At 58.7% G+C, this 27,361-nt stretch overlaps 6 protein-coding genes across 9 annotated transcripts in view; 3 read left to right on the top strand and 3 right to left on the bottom strand.

Annotated features, from left to right (window-relative positions):
• Positions 1-27,361, top strand: part of LOC141972579 (uncharacterized) — a 710,276-nt gene that overhangs the window by 324,874 nt on the left and 358,041 nt on the right. The gene's annotated exons all lie outside the window — the stretch shown is intronic.
• Positions 1-27,361, bottom strand: part of LOC141972595 (uncharacterized) — a 366,186-nt gene that overhangs the window by 318,900 nt on the left and 19,925 nt on the right. The window lies entirely within an intron of this gene.
• On the bottom strand, positions 755-4,025 carry LOC141972642 (C-type lectin domain family 2 member D-like). Of its 2 annotated transcripts, none has more exons than XM_074930578.1 (7): positions 3,663-4,025; positions 2,468-2,718; positions 2,215-2,316; positions 1,810-1,979; positions 1,461-1,561; positions 1,230-1,281; positions 755-1,102 (listed from the first exon to the last, which is right to left on the bottom strand). In XM_074930578.1, exons 2-7 carry the CDS (start codon positions 2,601-2,603, stop codon positions 1,028-1,030), a joined length of 636 nt encoding a protein of 211 aa, XP_074786679.1. In that variant the 5' UTR covers positions 2,604-2,718; positions 3,663-4,025; the 3' UTR covers positions 755-1,027. The 2 variants fall into 2 exon arrangements, with proteins under 2 accessions (XP_074786679.1, XP_074786680.1); XM_074930579.1 differs by lacking the exon at positions 3,663-4,025 and adding an exon at positions 3,176-3,292.
• LOC141972643 (C-type lectin domain family 2 member D-like) lies at positions 5,099-8,920 on the bottom strand. The gene is made up of 7 exons (XM_074930581.1): positions 8,706-8,920; positions 6,812-7,247; positions 6,559-6,660; positions 6,154-6,323; positions 5,805-5,905; positions 5,574-5,625; positions 5,099-5,446 (listed from the first exon to the last, which is right to left on the bottom strand). Exons 2-7 carry the CDS (start codon positions 6,945-6,947, stop codon positions 5,372-5,374), a joined length of 636 nt encoding a protein of 211 aa, XP_074786682.1. The 5' UTR covers positions 6,948-7,247; positions 8,706-8,920; the 3' UTR covers positions 5,099-5,371.
• Positions 9,534-13,139, top strand: LOC141972628 (killer cell lectin-like receptor subfamily B member 1B allele B). 3 transcript variants are annotated; one of them, XM_074930561.1, is made up of 5 exons: positions 9,534-9,978; positions 11,108-11,233; positions 11,444-11,574; positions 12,249-12,364; positions 12,452-13,139. In XM_074930561.1, exons 1-5 carry the CDS (start codon positions 9,651-9,653, stop codon positions 12,573-12,575), a joined length of 825 nt encoding a protein of 274 aa, XP_074786662.1. In that variant the 5' UTR covers positions 9,534-9,650; the 3' UTR covers positions 12,576-13,139. The 3 variants fall into 3 exon arrangements, with proteins under 3 accessions (XP_074786662.1, XP_074786663.1, XP_074786661.1); XM_074930560.1 differs by having other exon boundaries at positions 9,549-9,978; positions 11,444-11,598; positions 12,452-13,124; XM_074930562.1 differs by lacking the exon at positions 11,108-11,233 and having other exon boundaries at positions 9,541-9,978; positions 11,444-11,598; positions 12,452-13,138.
• Positions 14,317-25,114, top strand: ZNF692 (zinc finger protein 692). The gene is made up of 12 exons (XM_074930512.1): positions 14,317-14,431; positions 15,376-15,572; positions 15,684-15,715; positions 16,133-16,543; positions 18,147-18,189; positions 18,355-18,510; positions 19,342-19,470; positions 21,717-21,779; positions 22,418-22,496; positions 23,500-23,614; positions 23,914-24,013; positions 24,473-25,114. The coding sequence occupies exons 1-12, from the start codon at positions 14,408-14,410 to the stop codon at positions 24,894-24,896; spliced, it is 1,773 nt and encodes a 590-aa protein (XP_074786613.1). The 5' UTR covers positions 14,317-14,407; the 3' UTR covers positions 24,897-25,114.

The following is a 27,361-nucleotide window of genomic DNA, read 5'->3' as shown; positions in this document are numbered from 1 at the left end:
AGCCCCCGCGGCAGCGACAGCCGGCAGGAGCCGGGGCAGAGGCAGAGCGCGGGGGCAGATCGCCAGCACCCACCGACGGCGCGGAAGGGCTGACGCCCCCCGGCCCCTCAGCAAACGCTGCTCTCGGGAGCCGCTGCCCGGAACCCCCCGGCTGCTGCCCGGGGCACGAATCAGACGGGAAACCGAGGGAAAAGCCACGGAAAACCGCGCTGGGGGCGCCCCCCCGAGCCAGCGCCGGGCCCCGGGCAGGGAGCCCCATCCTGCCCCTCTGCCCCCCTTTGCCTGCTGCTCCCGCACAGCTCCAGCGCCGAGAGGCCGCAGCACGGACGAGCCTTCCCCAGGTTCCAGCTGTGGCCACCGCAACGAAAACAGCTCCCCGGGTCCCTCGGGGTCGCTTCACCTTCCTTCACCCCGAGGGCATCACAGAGCCTTTACGCCCCCCCGGGCTCCCAAGCCGGGGGGGACAGTGTGGGAACAGGGCCAGGGCCCAGCCGCTGGCACCTCCCTCGGGCTTTGGCAGAAGGAAAAGCTCCAAACGACTTTTCACAGAGTCCCAGGAGGGTTTGGGCCATGGCCAGGGCCACCTTTCTTTCTGCCACGGCTCGAGGGGGAAAACCCGGGGGGGCAGCTGCGGCCTCACACCCGAGAGCTCCGACGCTGCAAACACCGGGAGGGAAAAGCGCCCGCGGGAGCGAGGAGGGGCAGGGACAGGGCTGCTGGGAGCAGGCGCTGCCTCAACAGAAGGGACACCCAGGGGAGTTGGCCGTGTTTAATATAAAAATGAGGAATTAGAAAAATACTCTTGGTCTCAAATTTACACGTGCCCCACAAGGGCAATCCAGAGCCCTCCGCTGAGGTCTCTGCACCCACCGCAGGAGGCAGCAGCCCCCGAGCTCCATCGTCCCAGCACAAAAATAAATTCATGTGAACTGCAGGAGATGTGAGAGCAGCCGGGATGGTCCCAGAGGAAGAGGAATCAATTCCACGGACAACCCAGCACAGGCAGGGACACAGCACCTGCCAGGACTCACCCCGTCCTGCAGGTCCGTGTCACAGAGCAGCAGCGTGACCCTACTAACACCAGAACAGCCCGGAGCAGCAGCTGAGGGAAGGACACGAAGCGTTAAGAGCACTTGGGGTGGAGAAGGGCCTTTGGCCACCACTGGTCACTGCGGAGCTGCGGGCTTGCTGCAGAGATATGGCCGTGCCTGGGAGCAGCTCGCACTCACAACAGCTTTATCGTTCAGATACACACACGGGTCGTTGCCCAGCACCGGGAACCTGCAGCAAGACGGAAAGAGGCGCCCGGCCCCCTCAGGTGACTGGTTTCCCCCGGCCCCTCCGGCAGCCGGAGGGCACAAGCGCTGCCCGCGAGGGACAGGCCCAGCAGCCGCGGCCCCAGGCCCTGCCCATCCACCGCGGGACGGTCCCCGCGCAGCCTCGGCCCCGACAGGACTCACGTCTCGGTGAAGCTGCTGCCGTCCACCCCCTCCAGCTGCCGGCCCCGTCTGCGCAGCCCAACCCAGTAATCGATGTTGCCCTTGAGGCGCCAGAGAAAGTCCTGAGAGAAGGGCAAGAGAGAAGGCGCCGGTGAGGAGCCGGGGCAGAAGCCTCGGGCCTGCTCTGCCGCAGCTCTGCTCCGCTCCTCGGGCTCCAGCCCGGCACGGGGAGACGCGCCCTGGGCTCCACGCCGCCCCCCGGGTCCCTCCCGCCGAGGGCCCGGCACAGCCCCAGCTCTGGCCCTACAAGCGCCTCTCGCCCGCCAGCGCCAGCCCGGAACCCCCCTGCGCCCCCCAGCCCCTCACTCACCAGCTCCCCCGGCTCCTTGGGCACAGCCAGCGAGGCCCCGAGGGACGAGCACCGCTCCTGGCTCCGCTCCCAGCTCCCCTCCTCGTCCGAGAAGAAGTAGCAGACCCCGCGGTGCCCGACCCACTCGTGGGGACAGGCCAGCACCGGAGCCGGACACGCTCCAGGTCTCGCTGCCGGGAGGGAAGGGCAGAAGGTCAGAGGGTTCCCCTCGGCGGGGACCAGGGCCCACGGCTCCGGGGGCAGGGAAGGGGCAGCCCCGCGCTCCCCCACCAGCCTTGGCCTCGCACCCCAACGCCTGCCCCAGCCCCCAGGGGAAGGGGCCGCATCCAGCCCGGCCCCGCGGGGGCTGCGCTCCGGCCACACACAGCTCTGCGCCCAGGGGCACGGGCAGCAGCTCCTCCTTACCCCAGAGCACAGCAGCCGCCACGGCCGAAGCCACGGTCACAGCCACGAGGAACACGAGCAGCAGCACCGGGACCCGCACACCGTGGAGGGGGCGCCACTTGCCTGGAGGAGGGAGAAGCCGCTGGCAGTGAGGCCGGCGCTGGCCCGGCGCAGGCAGGACCCTCACACCCCCGCCACGAGGGACCCTCGGGGCTGACCCTGCCCCAGGGACGCTGCCCCCTCCCCATGGACACCGGGCTGGCCCCGCACTCACCCCCGAGTCTCCTCTGGGTCCTTTCCTGGGGGTCCCCAGGCAGCTCTGTGGGGGTTACCCCTCCGTCACACGGACCCAGGGTCTTCTCCAGCTCCTCATTAGTGCAGCAGAAGCAGCTCCCTTCCCCTTGGCCCATGGCGCACCGAGAAGCGGAATCTCTTTGCTTCCGAAGAGCAGGATCTTACGCCAAAGGCACCAATCCTGCTGGGAAAGGCGCTTCCCAGGCAGTTTTCCCACAGCAGATACTGATACTGTAAATGGAGGCAGCAGAGAGCAGGACAGACAGGGAGGTTAATTTCTGTTTCCTAACGCTGTCACACTTGATTTAAAATACCAGCCGTGGCCCCGCGGTGACACCCGGGCTCAGGGGGGGGATAACGCCCAGTCCTGGGCTCTCCCTGCCCGCCGCGGGGCAGCAGCGGCACCTGTGGGGACAAACGCAGCCTCGAGAGCTCAGGGTCGGGCCTCGGCCCCAGCCCAGCCAGCGCCCTCCCCACCCCTGCAGCCCCTGCCCACAGCCCCAGGGCACTCGCTGGCCGGGGGCATCCCCCTGCCCAGCCCCACCACCACCACGGGGGCCCAGGGGGGCAATGGGGGCCCGGGGTGCAAAGGGGCAGCCAGAGCCCGCCCGGCTGCCCCCAGCACAGCCCCCCCGGCCCGCAGCGAGCGGCCCAGCCCCGGCACAACCCCCGCGGGTCCCGCACGTACCCGACGGAAAGATGACGGCGGCGCCTCAGCGGAGCGGGACACGTGGAAAAAACTTAAAACGGCTCCTTAGTGACAGCCCGCCCCTACCGCCCTCCGGCCAATCAGCGCGCAAGAACGAAGACTGGCCAAGGGAACAGCCAATCGGTGCGGCGCTCTGCCCCGCCCACGCGCAAGAGGTTTGTGACCTAAACCCCGTGGAGAGCGACAGGAGTCGGTCACCGCCCCCCCGCCCTTTTGGGGCAAAAGGGGCCGGTTTTAGCCCCGAGAGGCGGCAGAATCCCCCGGTTCCGGCAGCCCGGGCTGACGCCGTTTGTCCCGGCCCGCGCGGGGCGAGCAGCCCCCGCCTGTCCCCGCTCCCTCCGGCCCTTTGGCCTCTTCCCAGGCAGCTGACAAAAGCCTCCCGCTCGCCAGCCCCCGGCCTCGGGGCTGACCCTGCCCCAGGGACGCTGCCCCCTCCCCGTGGACACCGGGCTGGCCCCGCACTCACCCCCGAGTCTCCTCTGGGTCCTTTTCTGGGGATCCTCTGGCTCCTCTGGCCGGGGGGTACCCCTCCGTCCCGGGGATCCAGGGCTGCCGCCACAGCCCCATCCTGGGAGCAGGAGCCGGTCCCTTCGTCTCGGCCGAGCGCACGCTGAGAAGCGGAATCTCCTCCCTCGCCGCCAGCAGCCCCTCGCCCGAAGGGATCGATCTGGCTGACAAAGGCTGTTCCAGGCCCGGCTCCCCCCGCGGCAGCAGCGGGAACTCGCGGGAACAAACGCCGCCTCCGGGAGCCGCGGCCCGGCCCCAGCACGAACCCCGCGGGTCCGCACCGCGAACCGAACCCAAAAGGGCGTCGGCCCAGAGCGGAGACCTCAGGCGGACTGCGTCTGTAGATAAACAGCCCCCCCCACTGCGCTGAGGCCAATCACCGCGCAAGATCGAATATTGACGGAAGAAGCACCAATCGGAGCGAAGCTCTGGCACAGCCACACCCCTGGGAGACGTGAGTGACATCACGAGCCCGGAGCCATTCCCCGGGAAAGGGTTCGACTGTTCCCAAGGCCAAGAGCCGCCCCGGGCTGGCCCGGCCGCACGGGATGTGGCGATCGCTGCGGCTTGTAGGAGGCCACGAGTCCTGCGCGGGCGGTGCGGGGCGGGGAGTGTGAGCCCGGGGCCGGCAGAGCCGCCAGAGCCCCCGCGGCAGCGACAGCCGGCAGGAGCCGGGGCAGAGGCAGAGCGCGGGGGCAGATCGCCAGCACCCACCGACGGCGCGGAAGGGCTGACGCCCCCCGGCCCCTCAGCAAACGCTGCTCTCGGGAGCCGCTGCCCGGAACCCCCCGGCTGCTGCCCGGGGCACGAATCAGACGGGAAACCGAGGGAAAAGCCACGGAAAACCGCGCTGGGGGCGCCCCCCCGAGCCAGCGCCGGGCCCCGGGCAGGGAGCCCCATCCTGCCCCTCTGCCCCCCTTTGCCTGCTGCTCCCGCACAGCTCCAGCGCCGAGAGGCCGCAGCACGGACGAGCCTTCCCCAGGTTCCAGCTGTGGCCACCGCAACGAAAACAGCTCCCCGGGTCCCTCGGGGTCGCTTCACCTTCCTTCACCCCGAGGGCATCACAGAGCCTTTACGCCCCCCCGGGCTCCCAAGCCGGGGGGGACAGTGTGGGAACAGGGCCAGGGCCCAGCCGCTGGCACCTCCCTCGGGCTTTGGCAGAAGGAAAAGCTCCAAACGACTTTTCACAGAGTCCCAGGAGGGTTTGGGCCATGGCCAGGGCCACCTTTCTTTCTGCCACGGCTCGAGGGGGAAAACCCGGGGGGGCAGCTGCGGCCTCACACCCGAGAGCTCCGACGCTGCAAACACCGGGAGGGAAAAGCGCCCGCGGGAGCGAGGAGGGGCAGGGACAGGGCTGCTGGGAGCAGGCGCTGCCTCAACAGAAGGGACACCCAGGGGAGTTGGCCGTGTTTAATATAAAAATGAGGAATTAGAAAAATACTCTTGGTCTCAAATTTACACGTGCCCCACAAGGGCAATCCAGAGCCCTCCGCTGAGGTCTCTGCACCCACCGCAGGAGGCAGCAGCCCCCGAGCTCCATCGTCCCAGCACAAAAATAAATTCATGTGAACTGCAGGAGATGTGAGAGCAGCCGGGATGGTCCCAGAGGAAGAGGAATCAATTCCACGGACAACCCAGCACAGGCAGGGACACAGCACCTGCCAGGACTCACCCCGTCCTGCAGGTCCGTGTCACAGAGCAGCAGCGTGACCCTACTAACACCAGAACAGCCCGGAGCAGCAGCTGAGGGAAGGACACGAAGCGTTAAGAGCACTTGGGGTGGAGAAGGGCCTTTGGCCACCACTGGTCACTGCGGAGCTGCGGGCTTGCTGCAGAGATATGGCCGTGCCTGGGAGCAGCTCGCACTCACAACAGCTTTATCGTTCAGATACACACACGGGTCGTTGCCCAGCACCGGGAACCTGCAGCAAGACGGAAAGAGGCGCCCGGCCCCCTCAGGTGACTGGTTTCCCCCGGCCCCTCCGGCAGCCGGAGGGCACAAGCGCTGCCCGCGAGGGACAGGCCCAGCAGCCGCGGCCCCAGGCCCTGCCCATCCACCGCGGGACGGTCCCCGCGCAGCCTCGGCCCCGACAGGACTCACGTCTCGGTGAAGCTGCTGCCGTCCACCCCCTCCAGCTGCCGGCCCCGTCTGCGCAGCCCAACCCAGTAATCGATGTTGCCCTTGAGGCGCCAGAGAAAGTCCTGAGAGAAGGGCAAGAGAGAAGGCGCCGGTGAGGAGCCGGGGCAGAAGCCTCGGGCCTGCTCTGCCGCAGCTCTGCTCCGCTCCTCGGGCTCCAGCCCGGCACGGGGAGACGCGCCCTGGGCTCCACGCCGCCCCCCGGGTCCCTCCCGCCGAGGGCCCGGCACAGCCCCAGCTCTGGCCCTACAAGCGCCTCTCGCCCGCCAGCGCCAGCCCGGAACCCCCCTGCGCCCCCCAGCCCCTCACTCACCAGCTCCCCCGGCTCCTTGGGCACAGCCAGCGAGGCCCCGAGGGACGAGCACCGCTCCTGGCTCCGCTCCCAGCTCCCCTCCTCGTCCGAGAAGAAGTAGCAGACCCCGCGGTGCCCGACCCACTCGTGGGGACAGGCCAGCACCGGAGCCGGACACGCTCCAGGTCTCGCTGCCGGGAGGGAAGGGCAGAAGGTCAGAGGGTTCCCCTCGGCGGGGACCAGGGCCCACGGCTCCGGGGGCAGGGAAGGGGCAGCCCCGCGCTCCCCCACCAGCCTTGGCCTCGCACCCCAACGCCTGCCCCAGCCCCCAGGGGAAGGGGCCGCATCCAGCCCGGCCCCGCGGGGGCTGCGCTCCGGCCACACACAGCTCTGCGCCCAGGGGCACGGGCAGCAGCTCCTCCTTACCCCAGAGCACAGCAGCCGCCACGGCCGAAGCCACGGTCACAGCCACGAGGAACACGAGCAGCAGCACCGGGACCCGCACACCGTGGAGGGGGCGCCACTTGCCTGGAGGAGGGAGAAGCCGCTGGCAGTGAGGCCGGCGCTGGCCCGGCGCAGGCAGGACCCTCACACCCCCGCCACGAGGGACCCTCGGGGCTGACCCTGCCCCAGGGACGCTGCCCCCTCCCCATGGACACCGGGCTGGCCCCGCACTCACCCCCGAGTCTCCTCTGGGTCCTTTCCTGGGGGTCCCCAGGCAGCTCTGTGGGGGTTACCCCTCCGTCACACAGAGCCAGGGCAGTCTCCACCTCCACATCGACAGAAGAGAAGCTGCTCCTTTCCCTTCCGGCCATGGCACACCGAGAAGCGGAATCTCTTTGCTTCCGAAGAGCAGGATCTTACGCCAAAGGCACCAATCCTGGTGGGAAAGGCGCTTCCCAGGCAGTTTTACCACAGCAGATATCGATGTTGCAAAGGGAGGCAGCAGAGATCGTGACGGTAACACGACAGACAGGGAGGTTAATTTCTGTTTCCTAACGCTGTCACACTTGATTTGAAATACCAGCCGTGGCCCCGCGGTGACACCCGGGCTCAGGGGGGGGATAACGCCTAGTCCTGGGCTCTCCCTGCCCGCCCCGGGGCAGCAGCGGCACCTGTGGGGACAAACGCAGCCTCGAGAGCTCAGGGTCGGGCCTCGACCCCAGCCCAGCCAGCACCCTCCCCACCCCTGCAGCCCCTGCCCACAGCCCCAGGGCACTCGCTGGCCGGGGGCATCCCCCTGCCCAGCCCCACCACCACCACGGGGGCCCAGGGGGGCAATGGGGGGCACAGGCTCCCCCCAACATCCGCTGAGCCCCGCTCCGCTCACCGCAGCGCCTGGACACCACCCCCAGCACCCGAACCTGGCGCAGGGACAGCACCCGGAGCCGCCGGAGACAACAACGTCCCGGACATCAGTTATCCTGGGGGCGGTGAGAGGAAAGGGGCCCCAGGAAACCTTCGAGGGGCCGGTTCTCCCGACAGCTGCGGGGACACCAGCTCCCCATCCCTCACACGCAGCTACCAACGCCTCAGCGCCGCCGGCTGCGTGGCACAGCTGCAGGACAGGCTCACCTTGCCCGAGGGATCAGGGCTCTTCCCCCTGCAGCGGCTCCTCGGGGCTGGCACAAAGCAGCGCCCGCCCAGCCGGAGCTACCAGGGCAGAGCTGTAATGGCAATTCTGGGGAATGTTTATGAAAACCACAGAGATAACTCCCACTGGAAACAAGCCCAACGCCACACGCAGGGGACCAGACCGCGAAGCTGGGGGGGTCTCTAATATAAACGCCTCTCTCGGAGAGCCCAGGCGAGGGCAAACCCCCGCAGGAGCCCTCCCAGGAGCCCCGGGGCAGCGGGAGCGGGGCAGCCCCCCCACGCCGAGCCCAGGCTCAGCCGCCCCGGGCTGCAGCGCCGACACGACGGGCGGTGATTCCGCGGGGGGTGGGCTGGGGCCCCTCGGCACCTCCCGCGCTGCTCAAGGAGGGGAAAACTCCTCCGCGGGACCCCTTCTGCCCCCAGCACAGCCCCCCCGGCCCGCAGCGAGCGGCCCAGCCCCGGCACAACCCCCGCGGGTCCCGCACGGAGCCGACAACAAAGATAGCGGCGGCGCCTCAGCGGAGCGGGACAAGTGGGAAAAAGTAAAACGTCACCTGATCCGACAGCCCGCCCCTACCGCCCTCCGGCCAATCAGCGCGCAAGAACGAAGACTGGCCAAGGGAACAGCCAATCGGTGCGGCGCTCTGCCCCGCCCACGCGCAAGAGGTTTGTGACCTAAACCCCGTGGAGAGCGACAGGAGTCGGTCACCGCCCCCCCGCCCTTTTGGGGCAAAAGGGGCCGGTTTTAGCCCCGAGAGGCGGCAGAATCCCCCGGTTCCGGCAGCCCGGGCTGACGCCGTTTGTCCCGGCCCGCGCGGGGCGAGCAGCCCCCGCCTGTCCCCGCTCCCTCCGGCCCTTTGGCCTCTTCCCAGGCAGCTGACAAAAGCCTCCCGCTCGCCAGCCCCCGGCCTCGGGGCTGACCCTGCCCCAGGGACGCTGCCCCCTCCCCGTGGACACCGGGCTGCCCCCGCACTCACCCCCGAGTCTCCTCTGGGTCCTTTTCCCCGCATCCGCGGGCTGTGGGAGTTCCCCCTCTATCCGGAGGTCACAGGGCTCCCTCCACCTCCCCATAGCTGGAGCAGGAGCCGTTCCCTTCCCCTCGGCCCGTTGCGGCCATAGCGCAATCCCTGCACCGCCCCAAGCAAGTATTTGTACTAAAAACACCAACCCCGAGGGTTTCAGTGTTCACCCCTCAGCTGGCAAAATTCTTCGCTCTCATTGACTCATCCCTCGGCCACTCCTCTCTTGCGCGCTGACTGGCCGGAGCGCAGTCAGGGGCGAGCTGTGGAAATGTCGCCATTTTAACACTTTTGTCGCCGGTGCTCGTTGCGAGGCGGCTCCGTGTTCGCACGGGCGGTCGCCTCTGCTCGGGCTGGGGGCAGCCGGGCGGGCTCTGGACTCGGCCACCGCACCGAGCGCGTTCGCTGGGGCTGGTTCTTAAGGGCCCGTCCTTGTGCTGGTGTGGCGGAAGGAGAGATCGCCTCGCAGGCAGCCAGCAAAAGCTCCAAATCTGCCCGAATTCAGCTGGTTTTGGGATGCTTGAGGGCAGCTGGTGTCTTCAAAAAGCCCAGTCCAGACCCTGGTGTGTCCTCGCCGTGCTTGTAGCGGGGGGGGGATTCACGTGGGTGCGTTGCTTTGTGTCCTTTACCTGCTGGTTCTGGGGTTGGGTTTTAGCTTATGAAAAAAAATTTTAAAGAAACAAAACAAAACAAAACAAAACAGGGAAAGGTTGAATTCCTGCTCTGTCCCCCTCATTTCGCAAGAATTTAGGGTTTCCACCAAACATCCCCCTTTTTGAGCTCCGAGCGGGCAAACGCGCTTTCTGGGGACGTTTAGGGTGGATTCGGGGGGGAGTTTTGTTGATCCGGGCTCAGCAGCTTGGCCCCGGGCACATCTCCCCTCCCGGCCCCCCCGTAACCTCGATGGAACCCCTCGGTTTTCTGACGACACCCGGGAAATTCCCGATCCCGGGTCAAACCCACCCGAGCGACTTTTCCGCGGCGCCGGCGGGATGGGGAGGAGGGCGGCCGCGGCGAAACAACCCCCAGCAGCAGCAGCAGCAGCACCCCGAAGGGCTTTTTGGGGAGAAAAGCGCCCGAATCGGTGCTGTGGATCCTCCTGGGGGTGTTTTTTCTCCGAACGACTCTTCCCCCCCAGCAGCAGCAGCGGGCTGTCCCCAGTGGCACCGACCCGCGCTCTGGGCCGGCTGGACCGGGACCCTCCTCCTCGGAGTGGCCGTGGGCTACTTGGGTGAGTGGCCGCGCTGGCCGGCGCGGGGGCAACCAAAGGGCACCCCAAAGAGCAGGGGGGGGTCCCCGGTTTTTTCCCAGGGGCTGGTGTCGGGGGCAAATCTCTTTGTGATCTGCGCTGGCGGGCGCCCGTCGGGGCGGGGCGTGGGGAGGGGGGTTTGGGGCAGAATTTGGGAGCCGGGGGCAGGAGGAACCTGCGAACCGCTGGCAACTGCTCAGCCGTGGCCGGCTCAGGATTTGACACCCCCCCGTAGCCAAAACGCACCTCGTGCCCGGTGCGACCGTGCCGGTGGCATCCGAGGCCCCCCCAGAGCGCGCCGAGGAGGCGGGAGGGAGACTCAGCCCTGCGGGGGGTGTCGGGGGGAGAATCCTGCCCCCAGAGTGGGGCAGAGGCAGCGGATCTGGTGCTCGGGGCTGGATTTGCCCCCCCCGGGGGTGGATGTGCCGAGCTTGTGGCCCAGGGGTGCGGAGGGGGGGGCAGCGAAGGGCCGGGGCTGGCGCGTCCCCGAGCCCCGTGTCCTGCCGGGGGCGAGAGCCGGGGCGCGGGGGCTTCGAAGGGCCCCGCTGTGCCCGTCGGGGGGGGCACGGAGCCCCTCACCCCGGCGTCGGGCCCCCCCCGGGCCGCGCAGGGGGAGCGGAGGGGCGGGAGGCGACTCCCCAGCGGGCAGGGGCTGTTGGCGGCCGCCGGAGCGCGGGGGCCGGTGCCGGGGGGGCCACATCCTGTCGTCGGTGCGAAGCAGCAGCGGGGCGGGGGGGGGAGCGTGGGCAGGGGGGGGACCTTGTGCCCCCAAAAGAAGATCTTGGGCTGGGAGTCTGCTCCGGGCTGGGGAGCCTGAGGTTTGGGGTCTCCTCGGGGCTGGGCACCCCGGGAGCCGGGCTCTGCTCTGGGGTTGGGGACCCCGAGGCCGATCCTGCCCCCCCCCAGCCCCACCCTGAGCTGCTCAGCGCAAGGCTCGGGGGGAGCTGAGGGGACGGGCAGGCGGGGGGGGGCTCTGAGCCTCGCCGGGGGCCGGGGGCCGGCCCAGCCGCTGCCCCCCAGCCCGCGGGGCCCTGCACGGGCACATCTGGGGGGGCGTCGTGCCCGGGGGGAGCCCTTTCCCCCCCCCCACTGCCCCGTGCCCCCCTGGCAGCTCTGCACCAGCAGCCGGAGGACTCGGGGAGCTGCAGACACGAGAGCGGGGCCGTGGGAGATGGCAACACCCCGGAGAGGATCTGCTGGGAGCTGAGGGAACGCCTCTGCCCGCCCGGGCTGCGAGGTAACGGCCGCGAGGCGCCGCCGCACCGGCGGGTTCCCCCCCCTAAAAAAAAAAATATTAAAAAAGAAAATAATTAGGACCCCCCCTCCCAAAGCGGAGAAGCTCACGGAGCTCGGGGCGTCCCCGGGGAGCGAAGGGGACTCGGACCCTTGTCCTGCCTCGGGGGTGGGGGCTGAGGTGCCTTCGGGGGGGGCTGCACTTGTCTTTCAGAGGGCGGGGGGTGCCGGTTCTGCCCCCCCCGCTGGACGCCCTACGGGACCAAATGCCTCTGGGTGAGCGACGGGCAGAAAAACTGGAACCAGAGCCGGGAGGACTGCGCGACTCGGGGCGCCGAGCTGCTGGTGCCGGGGGGCTTCGAGGAGCTGGTGAAGGGACCGATGGCATCGGGGGGGGCACTGGGGGCGCCCGGGGAAGGGCTGAGGCCGCGGGGGGGGCACTGGGGGCGCCCGGAGAAGGGCTGAGGCCATGGGGGGGGACTGGGGGTGCCCGGGGAAGGGCTGAGGTTGGAGGGGGGGGACTGGGGGTGCCCCGTGAAGGGTTGAGGCCGTGGGGGGGGCACTGGGGGCGCCCGGGGAAGGGCTGAGGCCGCGGGGGGGGCACTGGGGGCACCCGGGGAAGGGCTGAGGTTGGAGGGGGGGGACTGGGGGCGCCCGGGGAAGGGCTGAGGTTGGAGGGGGGGGGACTGGGGGTGCCCGGGGCAGGGCTGAGGCCGCAGGGGGGGCACTGGGGGCGCCCGGGGAAGGGCTGAGGCCGCGGGGGGGGCACTGGGGGCGCCCGGGGAAGGGCTGAGGCCGCGGGGGGGGCACTGAGGGCGCCCGGGGAAGGGCTGAGGCCGCGGGGGGGGCACTGGGGGCACCCGGGGAAGGGCTGAGGCCGCGGGGGGGGCACTGGGGGCGCCCGGGGAAGGGCTGAGGCTGTGCAGGGGGAGCCCCCACCCCCGCCGTGCCGGTGCGGGGCCGGGCTGGAGCCTGTTTTGGGGTGACACCCCCTGCCCTCTCGCCTCCCCCCCCCGTAGGATTTCCTCAACCAAACCCTCCAGAAACCCACCACCTACTTCTGGATCGGCCTCTCCGCCCCCCCCGCCGGGCAGGGCTGGACCTGGCTGAACGGCTCCCGCCTGGCCCCGGACAGGTGAGCGCTCTGGGGGGGGACAGGGGTGTCGGGGGCACCTCCAGGGCCCCCCGTGCTGTGACACTGGCTCCCTCCTGCCCCCCCCAGGTTCTTACCGAGCCCTGAGGATCAATCTGCAAGGTGTGGGGCGCTGAGGGGGGGCAGGATCGGTTCCGGGACCTGCGGCTCAGTATTGAGGTGGATCTGCCAAAAAGAAGCCCCCCAGCTCTGAGCTGGCCCATGAGAGAGCAGGGCGGGGGGCTGTCCCCTCATTTGCATGCTAATTATATAATGAGGGAGCTGCCAGAGGGGGTGGGGAGGGACTTGGACATATTTGGAGAAACCTCAGAATTGGTTCAAAGCACCAAAATCCTCAGTTGCACCCAAAAAAAAAAAAAAAAAAAATCATCGCCAAGGGATGCTTTGAGGAGAATAAAAGAATCGAAAGGGGGTGAAAAACAATTGTGACACCCCAAAAATCCTCCTGCAGCTTCGTCTGGGACGAGGGTTTGGGTGAACGGGGGGTGAAGGTGCTGCTCCTCGTGTAAAAGCCACCCTGAGGGAAGCGATGCTGCGGCAAAGGGGTTTAATCTTTCTAAAAAAAAAATAAAAAAAATTTTAAAAAATAATCTAAGAAGCCCCTTTTTGGAGGGAAACTGAGGGAGGAGGGAGAAAGCAGCTGGAGAAAAAAAATAACGGCTGTCTTGATGCTGAGATAATCTGAGTTTTGGGCGGGAAGAGAAGCTGAAAAAGATGGTTAAGAGGCTGGAAAAGCCTCTTTTCATGTAATTTTTCTTGTGAAATTGGGGAGATTTGGGCAACAGGGCCGAGTCTCAGCTATTGGCAGGAAAAGTCCTTGGAGGAAGGGGAAGGAGCATGGGGGGAGCAGGGAACGGGGTGCCCAGGCGTGACCCTGAAGCTTTTAGCTTTTTTTTTTATTATAATTTATTATATTATTTTTATCACGATAAATTAAAATAAGCATAAATATTCATATTTATCATAATATATTAAAATTTATCATAATATATTCCTATTTATCAAAACTTTTAACTATTTATCATGATCTTTTACTATTTAGCATATCTTTTTACCATTCACATTTCCCCATTTATCATAATATATTCCTACTTATCATAATATATTCCTATTTATCATAATATATTCCTATTTATCATAACATAGTCGTACTTATCATAATATATTCATACTTATCATAATATATTCATGCTTATCGTAATATATTCATGCTTATCATAATATATTCATACTTATAATATATTCATACTTATCACAATCTATTCATACTTATCGTAATTTATTACAATTTAACAATTTTATCATACTTTATTACCGCTTTTTATGGTTCATTACTGCTTTTCATGGTTTATTATAATTTATTGCTGTTTATCATCATTTATTATAATTTATTACTATTATTAGTGCAGTTTTTGGGGTTACGGGGGAATTTCTGTTCGCCTGCCGGACAACAACTGAACCAAATTCCAACCGGGGAGCTGAAACCTGCCCTTGGTGGGGCTGCAAAATGACGAAATGGCTGTGAAGAGGATTGTTTCACCACAAAAAAAAGCAAAAATTGGCAAAATCGCACCTTGGCTCTGTCCTGGGGGAGGTGATGGCTGCGGGGTTAGGCCTCACCTGCAGCCTGGGGCCTGGAGGGAGGAATATTTTACACAAAAAAAGGCAAAAATTGGGAAAATCGCACCTAGGCTCTGTCCTGGAGGGGGTGATGCTGCGGGGTTAGGCCTCACCTGCAGCCTGAGGCCTGGAGGGAGGAATATTTTACACAAAAAAAGGCAAAAATTGGGAAAATCTCCCTGGGGGGCGATGGCCCGTGGCCCAGGCCTACAGCTCCCATCAGCCCCCGCGCCGGGGACTCAATTTCCCGTCGTGCTCTGGGGGCGGGCGGGACGCACCGCGCATGCGCGGCAGCTGCCAGACAGGGCCAGTCCCTCCGCCATCTTGTCCCGGTCCGTGAGCGGTGCGAGCTCCTTTGGCTCTTAAAGGGGGCACGGCCTCCGGGTGGGGCCACCTCGGGGTGCGATGGAGCGCGGCCCGGCCGAGGAGGTTGGTCGGCGGCGGGGGGCTGCGGGGAGGCTGCGGGGGATGCGGCGGGAGCGGGACGGAGCCTCGGCCCTTCTCTGCCCGGCGGGTTTCCCTTCCCCGCCGCAGCGGCCGCTTTAAGACCCGGCGGCGGGAACGGGGCCGCGGCGCGCGGGGGGAGGGGGGGGGCAGGGGGGAGAAATGGCGGGAAGGCGGGAGGCGGGGTTAAGGAAAATGGGGCGGGGTTTGTGGGGGGAGTGGGAGGAGCCAGGGGACAGGGCGGGGTTTGGGGGGTCGGGGTGAGGCGCGCTGGATGGGCGGAGCCAACTTGTGGGGGCGTGGCTACAGGGGGAGGCGGGGCTTCAGCTGGCTTGAGGGGGGCAACGTGGCCTCGCCCAGGCCCCCATGGGGGGGGGGGCACCCCCCTTGTCCCCCCCCTCAATGTCCCCTGTCACCCCCCATGGGGCGGGGCCACCCCCGTGTCCCCCCAACACCCCCCATGTCCCTGTGTCCCCCCACAATGTCCTCCCGCCCCCCCCGTGGGGCCTGGTCACCCCCATATCCCCCTCCCATGTGTCCCCTGACCCCCCCCATGGGCTGCGTCACCCCCATATCCCCCTCCCTTGAACCCCAGACCCCCCCATGGAGCCCAGCCACCCCCATATCCCCCTCCCATGTCCCATTTGACCCCCCCGGACCCCCCCATGGGGCTGGGTCACCCCCATATCCCCCTCCCATGTCCCATTTGACCCCCCCAGACCCCCCCATGGGGCTGGGTCACCCCCATATCCCCCTCCCATGTCCCATTTGACCCCCCCAGAGCCACCATTGGCCCGGGTCACCCCCATATATCCCCCTCCCATGTCCCCCTGATGCCCCCCTATGAGCCAGATCACCCCCATATCCCCCTCCCTTGACCCCCCAGACCCCCCTATGGAGCCCAGTTACCCCCATATCCCCCCCCACAGACCCCCCCTCCGGAACTCGCCCGCCCGGGCCGGCAACGAGCCCCCGACTGCATCCGCCGGCAGAAGCGTCGGGAGCTGGACGCCCGTCGCAGCAAATGTCGCATCCGCATCGGGGGGCACCTGGAACGTTGGTGTCGCCTCAAGGAGCAGCTGGGCTTCGCCCTGCATTCCCAGTTAGCCCAGTTCCTCCTCGACAGGTCAGTTGGGAGGGGCTCCGAACCCCTTAAAACCTCCTTAAAAAGTCCGTAAAAAAATTTAAAATGTTTTAAGCGGCTCACTCTCCCTTCTTCTCCACTCCCCCACCGCAGGTACAGCTCCCACGGCTGCGTCTGGAGCCCGGGTAGGTGCCTCCTGCCCCAAATCTGTGTCATTTTCGATTATTTTGGGTCTAAAAAAAAAGGTGGATAGTGAAAAAAAGAATTTTCCCGTGGTGCTGGGAGATGCTCGGCCCCCGAGCAGGAGGCGAAACGCTCCCTGCGGGGTTTGGCTGCCTCAGGGTTGTTGGTGTCCCCAGCTTTTTTTTTTTTTTTTGGGGAGGGATAGTTGAGGTTTTGGGGGCTGCTAAAAATAAAATTCAGTCTTAATATGGTGGAAACATCAGAGCCTGCACGAGGAGGAGAGAGAAACGCTCCCCCTCCGCTGATTTTACGCGGCAGAGAACGACCGAAAAGCCAAAGTTTGGAGCTGGTTTTTTTTCCCCCTCTGATTTGTCTTTTTTTTTTTTAATTTTTTTTTTTTTTTTTTGTGGCTTCACCAGGTGAACCGGAGCCCAACGTCCTCCCCGCCGAGGCCCTGCAGCGCCTGGTGGTCCTGTCGCACGGTCACGGCCAGGAGTGCGGTTTCATCCCCGACGTGAAGCCCCCGGGGGCCGGCGGGGCGGCGCGGCTGGTGTGGGAGTGCGTGGCCGGGCACAGCTTCTCCTGGGGTGTCCCCGAGGCAGGAGGGGACTGTCCCCCCCCTGCCACTGGCCCCCGCGCAGAGGAACAACGGGGGGAGTCGGGGGGCGGTTCCCCACCCGCTGCCGGCCGCCGGCGCTCGCTGCGTCGAGCGGGGTTGGCCGCCGAGTGCGGCGGCGCCAAGGAGGAGGAAGGTGAAGAGGAGGGAGCAGCTCGGTCACCCGTTGGGGACAGGGAGGAACCGGGAGCTGGGAGCGACGGCGGCGACGGGGGTGAGCTCCTCCGCGGTCCCCTGTCTTCAACCCTTCTCACGGTCCCCGGGGGTCAGGGGTTGCCCCAACTCTTGATTTGACCACGCAACCGCGTAAAATTCTGGGGAAACGATCATGTAAAATTCTGGGGAAAAAATCACGTAAAATTCTGGAGAAACGAGTAAAATTCTGGGGAAAGAATTGCTAAAATTCTGGAGAAACAGTTGCCATAAAATTCTGGAGAAACAAGTAAAATTCTGAAGAAATGATTGCATAAAATTCTGGGGAAACGATCACGTAAAATTCTGGAGAAACAAGTAAAATTCTGTGGAAACGATCATGTAAAATTCTGGAGAAACGATCGCATAAAATTCTGGAGAAATGATCACGTAAAATTCGGGAGAAACGATTGTGTAAAACTGTGGAGAAACAAGTAAAATTCTGGGGAAATGATCACGTAAAATCGTGGAGAAATTATAATGTAAAATTCTGGAGAAACAAGTAAAATTCCAGGGAGACAATTGCTAAAATTCTGGAGAAATGTTCACGTAAAATTCTGGGGAAACAGTCACATAAAATTCTGGAGACTTGTGTAAAATTCAGGAGAAACGATTGTGTAAAATTCTGGTGGAACAAGTAAAATTCTGGGGAAACAATTGTGTAAAATTCTGGAGAAATGATTGTGTAAAATTCTGGGGAAAGAATTGCTAAAATTCCGGAGAAACAGTCGCGTAAAATTCTGGGGAAACAATCACGTAAAATTCGGGAGAAATAAAATTCTGGGGAATTGCTAAAATTCTGGGGAAACGATCACATAAAATTCTGGAGAAACGGTCACATAAAATTCTGGGGAAACAATTGTATAAAATTCTGGGGAAACGATTGCGTAAAATCCTGGAGAAACAAGTAAAATTCTGGGGAAAGAATTGCTAAAATTTTGGAGAAATGGTAACATAAAATTCTGGGGAAACAATGGCATAAAATTCTGGAGAAAGAAGTAAAATTTGGGAGAAACGATCGCATCAAATTCTGGGGAAATGTTTGCGTAAAATTCTGGAGAAACAACCGCATGGAATTCTGGAGAAACAATAAAATTCTGGGGAAACGATCACATAAAATTCTGAAGAAACAAATAAAATTCTGAGGGAAGAATTGCTAAAATTCTGGAGAAACAGTCGCATAAAATTCTCGGGAAACGTGTAAAATTCTGGCGCAACGGGCCGAGGACTCTCCCACAAAACCACCCCGTGGCTTCCCCCAGAAGAGCGGAGTTGAGCCCGCGCCAACGCGCTTTTCAAAACCCACAAATTTTGTTCACGCGGAGCGAAAACGGGGAGAAAAATCTTTTTTTTTTCTTTTTTTCTTTTTTTTTTTTTCTGCTGCGTGGGGGGAGAGCGGCCGTGGAGCTGCTTGAGAAGAGGTTGAGCTTCTTCCAGTAGAGTATTTTGGAGGAACTTGCCCCTCGTTTCTCTTGATGCGTCGTGCAGCCCCTTCCCAACACATGAGGCTTCCCAAGCCAGTTCCACTCCTCTTCCTCTTCCTCCTTTTCCTCCTCTTCCTCCCTCCTCTTCCTCCTCTCCCCACATCCCCACTTCAACTTACCGCGACTCTTCTCATCTTGCAGCTCCCCAAGCGCCAACGGAGACCGTGGCAAAAGATCACGGGAGGTGAGTGGTGCCAGGCGTGAGCCTTCCTCCCCCCTCGGCGTTAAAACCGGGCTTTCCAAAGCCGAAGGTCAAGTTTAGACCCGTCCGTCTCATCCCTTGAGTTCTCCAACGTTTTAACCAAGACCCGTCGTGGTGGAGTTGACTTTGACCGTTGCCTTCCCGCAGCGCCCTCGGCCCGGAGGAGAAATCGGAGCAGGAGGCTGAGCCCCGAGGAGGAGAAGAGGAGGAGGAGGAAGAGGAGGATGAAGACTTCGCCGAGGACGATGACCTGGCCTACACCGATGACCTCCGTGATGAGAACTACCACCCGTCCCTGGACAGGTGAGGAGCGCTGGGAGCTGCTGGGAAGGAGCCCGTGGACTGGGACTGGGTGAGAGCTGCTCCAGAGGCTCCCACTCACACCGTCCCAGTCCAGACTGGTATCGCACTGGGAGGGTTTCAGACCTTCCAGCTCTGCCACCCTCGGACCTAGGAGAGATGGGAGATGGGGAAAATGTCCTTATGTGGCTTAAAAAAGGTGCTTCTGGGCTCAAAGGCTTGTGGGGAGGCACCTTCCTTCACCCTGCCTGGGGGAGGGTCTTTGCCACGTCCAACCAACGTCCAACCCATGTCCTACCACACCCAATCAATGTCCTACCACACGCAACCCATGTCCAACCACATCAGTTACATTCTACCATGTCCAAATAATGGCCAACCACATCCAACCAACGTCCAACCCATGTCCTACCACACCCAACCAATGTCCTGCCACATCAATTAGGTTCTACCACGTCCAAAAAAGTCCAACCAATGGCCAACCGATGTCCTGCCACACCCAATCAATGTCCTACCATATCAATTAATTTCTACTACACCCAACCAACGTCCAACCCATGTCCTACCACATCAATTAGGTTCTACCATGTCCAAAAAAGTCCAACCAATGGCCAACCAATGTCCTACCACATCAGTTATGTTCTACCATGTCCAAATAATGGCCAACCACATCCAACCAATGTCCAACCGATGTCCTACCACACCCAACCAATGTCCTGCCACATCAATTAGGTTCTACCACATCCAAAAAAGTCCAACCAATGTCCTACCACGTCCAACCACATCCAAGCACCTAAACCATCTTGCCTACCCCACGTCTGTCTTCTCCCGCAGTGACTCGGAGCCGCAGCGACGGCAAAGCCAGACCAAAACCCGTAAGAAAGCCGTGAAGGAGGAGCAGCCCCCAAATGAGCCGAGCCTAACCAGCTCCAGCCCACCCGAGGAGAAGAGCGGACGCGTCAGGTGAGTCACGATGTCCCCGAGGTGCGGTGACCCCAGGGGTGGCCATCGGGGGTGTCTTGTTTTGGGGCACCCATCTCCCCGTGGCCACCAAACGAGAGTTTCCACCGAGATGCTGATGGGAAACGAGCCAACCCAACACTAAATTCCAGCCCTGAGCTCTGCGTGGGCCAGGAGCCACGTGTCCACCAAGAGGGTTCAATCCTCCTCACGGTGCCGTCGTCGGCAGGGGCGGAACCGCTTTGCAGGCCTCGTTGGGGCGTCGGAGCTTAACGAAGGGGCTTAACAAGTCGTTATTTTGTCCTCTGGGTCTCGTGGAGCTGCGGGGAGCAAGGACGTGCTGCTTGGGCAGGGCTGGAAGAGCCCTTAAACCAGCACCGGTTTGAGCACCGAAGCCTTTTCTTTCACATCTCTAAAAGCCTCCGAGGAACCTGGAGGTTTCAACCACAAAAAAAAAATCCGTATGTTCTCCCCCAAACTCCCTCCACGTAAGCACAGAGACTCCTCCCTCCACCTATAGATACGAGGAGTGGCTCTGTACGGCCCATCACCAACAACAACCTCAACCTGTTGGCCAAGGGGCAACTGGAGAACAACCACAATTATTTCATTTGCGTGCGCTCTTGAGGCCGAGGGTTAGGTTTCATCTCTCCTTCCCAGCCACGCCGGTTCAAAATTCACTTTTCTGTTCTCAAAAAGCTCAAATCATCAAATATTTTTTTTTTTTTTTTGCCGGGTTTTGACGCAAGAGCATTGGAATAGACGTCGGTCTTGATGCTGAAGACCATGCGTTGCCTCTTGGGTCTGACACACCAGGAGATGTCACCTCGCTGGATGTTTTTTTTTTTTTTTTTCCCCAATTTTAATACGACGAGGGTGTTAAAACCGCCCTTTTTTGTTGGAATTAGCTGGAGCGACCACATTACATCATCACCCCATAATTCATCTTGCCTAAGAAAGGGACCGGCAGCGAAACGGGCGGCCTAAAACTCACCCCGTAAGTATCGCGCTGCTCCGAGATGACTTTTATCACTTTTTAAAAAATTTTTTCTCACTTTGACACGACGTCGCCGCTTCTTTTCGGTGCTAAACGCTCTTCCTGTCTCCTTGCAGCTCAGAAACCACCTCACAGCTCATTGGAAGAGCCAACACCCTCCCGGAGACCCAACCCCGGCAAAGGAAAAACGTGACGGTAAATCCAACGGTTTTTTCTCCCAATTCCCGCCCTCAGTTTGAGGATGGAAAGGTTTGGGGTAGCTCTACCTACTCGTAGTCCAAAAGCAAATTAAAAAAAAAAAAAAAAAAAAAGGGATTTTTTTTTTTTTTTTTTTATCCCTACAGCATTTTTTGGGGGATAGTCCTGCCCACTTTCCCTTCAAAATCCTGGTGTTCACGCCTCCAAAACCTGCACCCAAGGTTGGGAGATTTGCGTTGACTTTCTTGGGCAACCAGTGAGCTCTTGGAGCTTTTAATCCCACCCCTCTCCAAAACCCTCGCCTAAACTTTAGGTCAGTGCTGCCCTTTTTAAGGCTGAGTTTGTATTTACAAGCGTTTTGAGACTTTTTTTTTTTTTTTTTTTTCCCCCCTCCTCCTTCTTTTGCGACACCAACTGGAAGAACGGAGATAAAACATTTAAAAAATATTTTATGAGCAAAACCGAGAGCTTCCAGATTTCGGCGCGTTCCTCCTCTCCTCCCTTCTCAAAGATAACGCCATCATGAGCCGATAAATCATTTTTTTTTAAAGAGATTGCAGAAAAAGATGCCCAGCCCTTTTTTATTCAGTGCTGAGGATGTGGTCTGGCATCGTCGTTAATTAACGATCTCTTTTATTTCTCCTCCCTGCTAAAGTATACCCCTGTTTTTTTGGTTTTTTTTTTTTTTTTTTTTTTTTTTAACGTGTCTTTTCTTTTATTTCAGGATGTCAGCCAGAAATAACTGCTGTTTCCACGGAGCTGTGGATAAATTATAAATCAAACGAGGCTGACAGCTCGCTTGAATGTCCTGGGACTTATCCAAAACCATGTGAAAAGAGTTTTTGTAACGGATAATAAAGACTATATTCCTATTTATAACGTCTGAAAGGTGCATTTGTTATCGACGTCGCTTCCTGCTCCGATGGGGAGAAAACTTCCGTGTCCCAAAATGGAAGAAATACAAGAAAAAAAAAAAAACAAAAATGGTCTCTTGGAGGGTGGTTTTAACGTGGGGGGTTTTGCCTCACGTGAGACGTTTTCTTTCCCGTTGCAGCTGCAAGAGGCGAACGCGGCCGAACGACGAGGACGTTGCCCAGATCGGCCCCAAGAGGATCAGGTAACCCCAGATTTTTGTCCCCAGGGGTCCCTAGAAACAGACTTTTGTCCCCAGAAACAGATTTTTGTCCCTGGAAACAGACATTTGTCCCCAGGGGTCCCCAGAAACAGATTTTTGTCCCCAGAAACAGATTTTTGTCCCCAGGGGTCCCCAGAAACAGATTTTTGTCCCCAGGGATCCCCAGAGATGGATTTTTTTGTCCCCGGGGGACCCTAGAAACAGATTTTTGTCCCCAGGGGTCCCCAGAAACAGATTTTTGTCCCCGGGGGTCCCCAGAAATGGATTTTTTTTGTTCCCAGGGGTCTCCAGAGATGGACTTTTGTCCCCAGGGGTCCCCAGAGATGGATTTCTTTGTTCCCAGGGATCCCCAGAATCAGATTTTTGTCCCCAGGGTGGGGGGAAGGAGAGGCTGCCACCCCATTTCCCACCCCTCCCGTGGTGGGACCCCCGTGACGAGCAACGCCAGCTCCGATCGGAGCCTCCTGAAGGGCTTTATTTGCTGAAATGAAGGGTTTTTTTTTGATGGGTGGGTTAAGCGGGGAGACGGACCTAGCGGGGTGCCAAATGGAAAAGCCACGTTTTTTTTTCTGACTGTCCTCCCCCCCCTCATCGATGCTGTATTTTTCCACCTTCTGCAGGAAAGCGGCGAAGCGCGAGATCCTCCTGTGCGACTTCGAAGGCTGCGGCAAGATCTTCTCCAACCGCCAGTACCTCAACGTGAGGGTTGGCCCAGATAGGGCAGGTTTTGGCTGGCTAAGCTCCGCTTTGGCCATAAGCTGGAGTTAAGCAGGTGGAATTGTCGATGGCTTTTCCAAAGCTGGGCTTTGTTAGTCCCTCGCGTTCGGCACCCGCTCGCTGTCCAAGGCCGCTCAGATTGCAGCACCAAGATGGGGCGGAGCCAGTTCTCCCTCATCCTTAAATACCTTTTTTAAAAAATTATTTTACCTCGGATCCCGTTCTGGTTTTTGTTGCTCAGACTACAGCACCAAGATGAGCAGAGCCAGTTCTCCCTCGAGTTTAAATACTTTTTTTTCAGATTATTTTACCTCAGATCCCATTCTGGTTTTCTCACTCATATTACAGCACCAAGATGAGCAGAGCCAGTTCTCCCTCGTGCTCAAATACCTTTTCTTTTTTTTTTCAGATTATTTTACCTCAGATCCCATTCTGGTTTTATCTCTCATATTACAACACCAGGGTGAGGCAGAGCCAGTTCTCCCTCATCTTTAAATACCTTTTTAAAAAATTATTTTTTTATTAAAATTATTTTTGCTCAGACTACAGCACCAAGATGAGCAGAGCCAGTTCTCCCTCGAGTTTAAATACTTTTTTTTCAGATTATTTTACCTCAGATCCCATTCTGGTTTTATCGCTCATATTACAACACCAAGGTGAGGCAGAGCCAGTTCTCCCTCGAGTTTAAATACTTTTTTTTCAGATTATTTTACCTCAGATCCCATTCTGGTTTTCTCACTCATGTTACAGCACCAAGATGAGGCAGAGCCAGTTCTCCCTCGTGCTTAAATACCTTTTTTTTTCCAAATTATTTTGTCTCAGATCCCGTTCTGTTTTCTCTGCTGCCACAAAATCCCACCACACGCTTCAGGGAGCGTAACGGGGGTGTGTGTGGGAGGGGAAAAATTGTTTCTGAAAGGTGCCCTCAGGCTTCCTCCTCTTTTCTTCCTCCTTTTTTTTTTTTTTTTCCTCCCCAAAACGGCAGCACCACAAGAAGTACCAGCACGTCCACCAGAAAACCTTCACCTGCTCGGAGCCCAGCTGCGGCAAGTCCTTCAACTTCAAAAAACACCTCAAGGAGCACGAGAAACTGCACAGCGGTGAGTCGGCCCCTGGACGGGCAATTTCCCTCCCTCCAGCTCCTCTCGGGCTCCACAGAAACCTCCTCCTCTTCCTCTCCATCTCCTGCACCCTCACCATCCTCATTTGGGAGGCGTCACCGCACCCACCGTGCTTTCTGCTCCCCAATTTTCATTTTCCACCTCAATTTCTGGGCTGGGAAAAGCATCCTGCCTCCTCAAATCCATCTTGAGAACCCTCCCAACTGCTCTTCCAGGCCCCTAAATATTTTTTTTTCTTTTTTTTTTGTCTTTTTTTCCCATTTTTCTTCTCCCCACAGACAAACGGGACTACATCTGCGAGTTCTGTGCCCGTTCCTTCCGTACCAGCAGCAACTTGATCATCCACAGGCGCATCCACACAGGGGAGAAGCCCCTGCAGTGAGTTATCGCTCCCCTCAATATTGCCATCAGGGGGTTCTCTTTTTTTTTTTTTTTTTTTAAAAAACCCAAATTTAGCTCCTCAGTGCCTGGCCGCACGGGAGAGCCGAGCTCCCCGCTGCGGGCAGCCAGAGGACTGGCTGGTTATTTTTGGCTTGGCTCAAAAGTTTTCTGCTGCGCTCCGAGCCGGCAGCTTTAGGATCAGTTTCAGGGCGTTGGGCTTGATTCGGAGCAGTTTCTTAAGCCGGGTTTTAAGCAGAACGATGCTTTCCCGTGCCTGGAGGGTGTGCTGGAGCCACACAGAACAGCAGGGCGGTGGTTTTGCTAAACCCACGTAAAATTACAGCACCAAGATGAGGCGGGGCCAGTTCTCCCTCGTGCTTAATCCCTTCTTAATCCTTTTTTTTTTTTTTTTTTTTTGGGTTATTTTACCTCAGATCCCGTTCTGTTTAATCCCAGGTGCGAGATCTGCGGCTTCACCTGCCGCCAGAAAGCCTCCCTGAACTGGCACATGAAGAAACACGACGCCGACTCCTTCTACCAATTCTCCTGCGACATCTGCGGCAAGAAGTTCGAGAAGAAAGACAACGTCACCGCCCACAAAAGCAAAAGTCACCCCGAAACACCCGCCGGGACCCCCCAAGCCGAAGGGGGGGGCCAACGACACGTGGCACCATCCCCACCGCCCGATTTTAGGGCAGGGCTGGAGCACCCGGAGGTACCCGGGGAGGCTCTGGGGGGGCCGGGGCTTGGGGACACCCCGGGGAGTGAAATGGAGACCCCAAACATCTCGGCTGAGTATCGGGGGGGTATCGGGCACGATCCAGGTGCACCCCAAAGCCGGGTGATGGACGCTGTTGGCTCGTCGCAGGACTCAGCCTAATTCTTGGATCGGAGCGGACTAGAGAGCAGGGTGGGGGCAAAAGGCCGAGCTCCCCCCCGGGCTGTGGCGCAGCGTGTCCGACGCCAAAAATATTAAGACAGAAGCAGCTCTTCCAGGAGGAAATCCCAAACTTTTCTGCCAAAATATGGGGTTTCTGTGAGCTCGCAGCAGCGTCGGAGCCACCAGGTGGCAAAAGTCATCGTTGGGATCTTCAATAAAGCCTTATTTTGTAGAAAAGGGTTTTTTTTTTTTTGCATGCGGCGGCCGCCCGGGTGTTGGGTTTTTATGAAAAACAAGAGGTGGAGAAGTGAAGTTTCTGTGGGTGTGGCCTGTCTGGATGGTCCAAAGGTTGGTGGTGTTGAGCACAATAAAAAAAGAAAAAAAAAAGAGAAGGAAAAAAAGGGAAAAAAAGGAAAAAGGGAAAAAAAGGGGAAAAAAAATGGGGGAAAAGGGAAAAAAGGGAAAAAAAAAAGGGGAAAAAAAGGGGAAAAAAAAGGGGAAAAAAAGGGGAAAAAAAGGGGAAAAAAAGGGGAAAAAAAGGGGAAAAAAAGGGGAAAAAAAGGGGAAAAAAAGGGGAAAAAAAGGGGAAAAAAGGGGAAAAAAAGGGGAAAAAAGGGGAAAAAAGGGGAAAAAAGGGGGAAAAAAAGGGGGAAAAAAAGGGGGAAAAAAAGGGGGAAAAAAAGGGGGAAAAAAAGGGGAAAAAAGGGGAAAAAAGGGGAAAAAAGGGGAAAAAAGGGGAAAAAGGGGGAAAAGTGGAAAAAAGGAAAAAAGGAAAAAAGGGGTAAAAGGGGAAAAAAGGGAAAAAGGGGAAAAAGGGGAAAAAAAGGAAAAAAGGGGGAAAAGGGGAAAAAAGGGAAAAAAGGGAAAAAAAAGGGGGAAAAGGGAAAAAAAGGGGAAAAAGGGGGAAAAAAGGGGAAAAAGGGGGAAAAAAGGGGAAAAAGGGGGAAAAAGGGGAAAAAGGGGAAAAAAGGGGAAAAAAGGGGAAAAAAGGGGAAAAAAGGGGAAAAAAGGGGAAAAAGGGGGAAAAGGGGAAAAAGGGGGAAAAGGGGGAAAAGGGGGAAAAGGGGGAAAAAAGGGGGAAAAGGGAAAAAAGGGGGAAAAAAGGGGAAAAAAGGGAAAAAAGGGGAAAAAAGGGGAAAAAGGGAAAAAAGGGAAAAAAAGGGGGAAAAAAGGGGAAAAAGGGGGAAAAAAGGGGAAAAAGGGAAATAAAGGGAAAAAAGGAAATAAAGGGAAAAAAGGAAAAAGGGAAAATAAAGGGAAAAAAGGGGAAATAAAGGGAAAAAAGGAAAAGGAAAAAAGAAACAGAAAAAAGAAATAAGAAAAAAGAAAAATAAAAAAAAAGAAAAAAGAAAAAGAAAAAAGAAAAGAAAAAGAGACGAAAAGAGAAAAAAGAAAAAAAAAGGAAAAAAGAAAGAAAAAAGAATAAAGAAAAAAGGAAAAAGAAAAAAAAAAGAAGAAAAAAAAAAAGGATTTAGGTCAGGAAGTCAGCGGGAGGAGGAGAGGATCAAGGCTTTATCGGGTTTGGCCGCAGAAAGGGCTGTTACTTAATCCAGCGTTGGTTCCCCAAATCCTCCAAATACCCCTCGATTTTTTATCGTGGTTTTTTTGGAAAGGATTCGAGGGTTTACGCAGATTTGAAGGTCACAAAGATTCATCCAAAAAAAAAAAATCCGGAAAAAAAAAAAAAAAAAATCCTACAAACGTTAAGTGAGATCGTTTTGACCCAGATAAAAGGGCTGGGGGGGGGAGGCCGGAGCTCCCGTGGGACCCAAAATATAAGAATTATAAATCAGGTTGCGCCCTGAAATAGCACTTTTTGGGGAAAAAAAACCAAAAAAACCACATTTTGGGGGGAGAAGATGGGTGCTAGAGGGGGGGTTTTGCCACTGCGATTCGTTTCCAGCTGCGCTGAGTAAAAAATCCCAGAGGGAGAGGGATGAGCTGGAGCACGGCCCCGGATCCGAACGCTTCAAGAAACCGATAACGGAAGGAATTAACCCAAAAAACGGGGCTGGAGAGCCCCCCCCGTTCTGCCCCCCCCCCGGGATAAACCCCAGGGTCTGACAGCACAGACACTCTCACACCCAGGCTGGGGCGTTTGCCTTCCCACCGGGTCCTATTTTTTTTTTTTTTTCTCCCCCAGAGCCAAAACTGGGGGAAATTTTATATTTTTTTTTGAGGGGGGGGGAACACAAGCACCCCAATTTCCCCCCCCCCCTCAACACAAAGGGCAGCAGCTCCCCCCCCCTCCTTCCCCATGCACACACGGCTGGCGCTTGCCTGCAGAAACGCTCCACACCCCCCCCCAAAGAAAAAAAACTTTTGACCCCCAAAACTTTTTTTTTTCACCCCAACCCCCCCCCTTTTTTTTTTTTTAACCCCCCCCAAAAAGAGCTCCACGCTGCCAGGTGTTGGCTGCAGGGAGCAGTAAGGACATCCCCCCCCCCCTCCCATTTCACCATCGC

This window comes from Athene noctua, chromosome 34, assembly GCF_965140245.1.
Source record: "Athene noctua chromosome 34, bAthNoc1.hap1.1, whole genome shotgun sequence".
NCBI classification, from domain to species: domain Eukaryota; kingdom Metazoa; phylum Chordata; class Aves; order Strigiformes; family Strigidae; genus Athene; species Athene noctua.
This window is presented reverse-complemented; position numbering and strand designations above follow the sequence as displayed.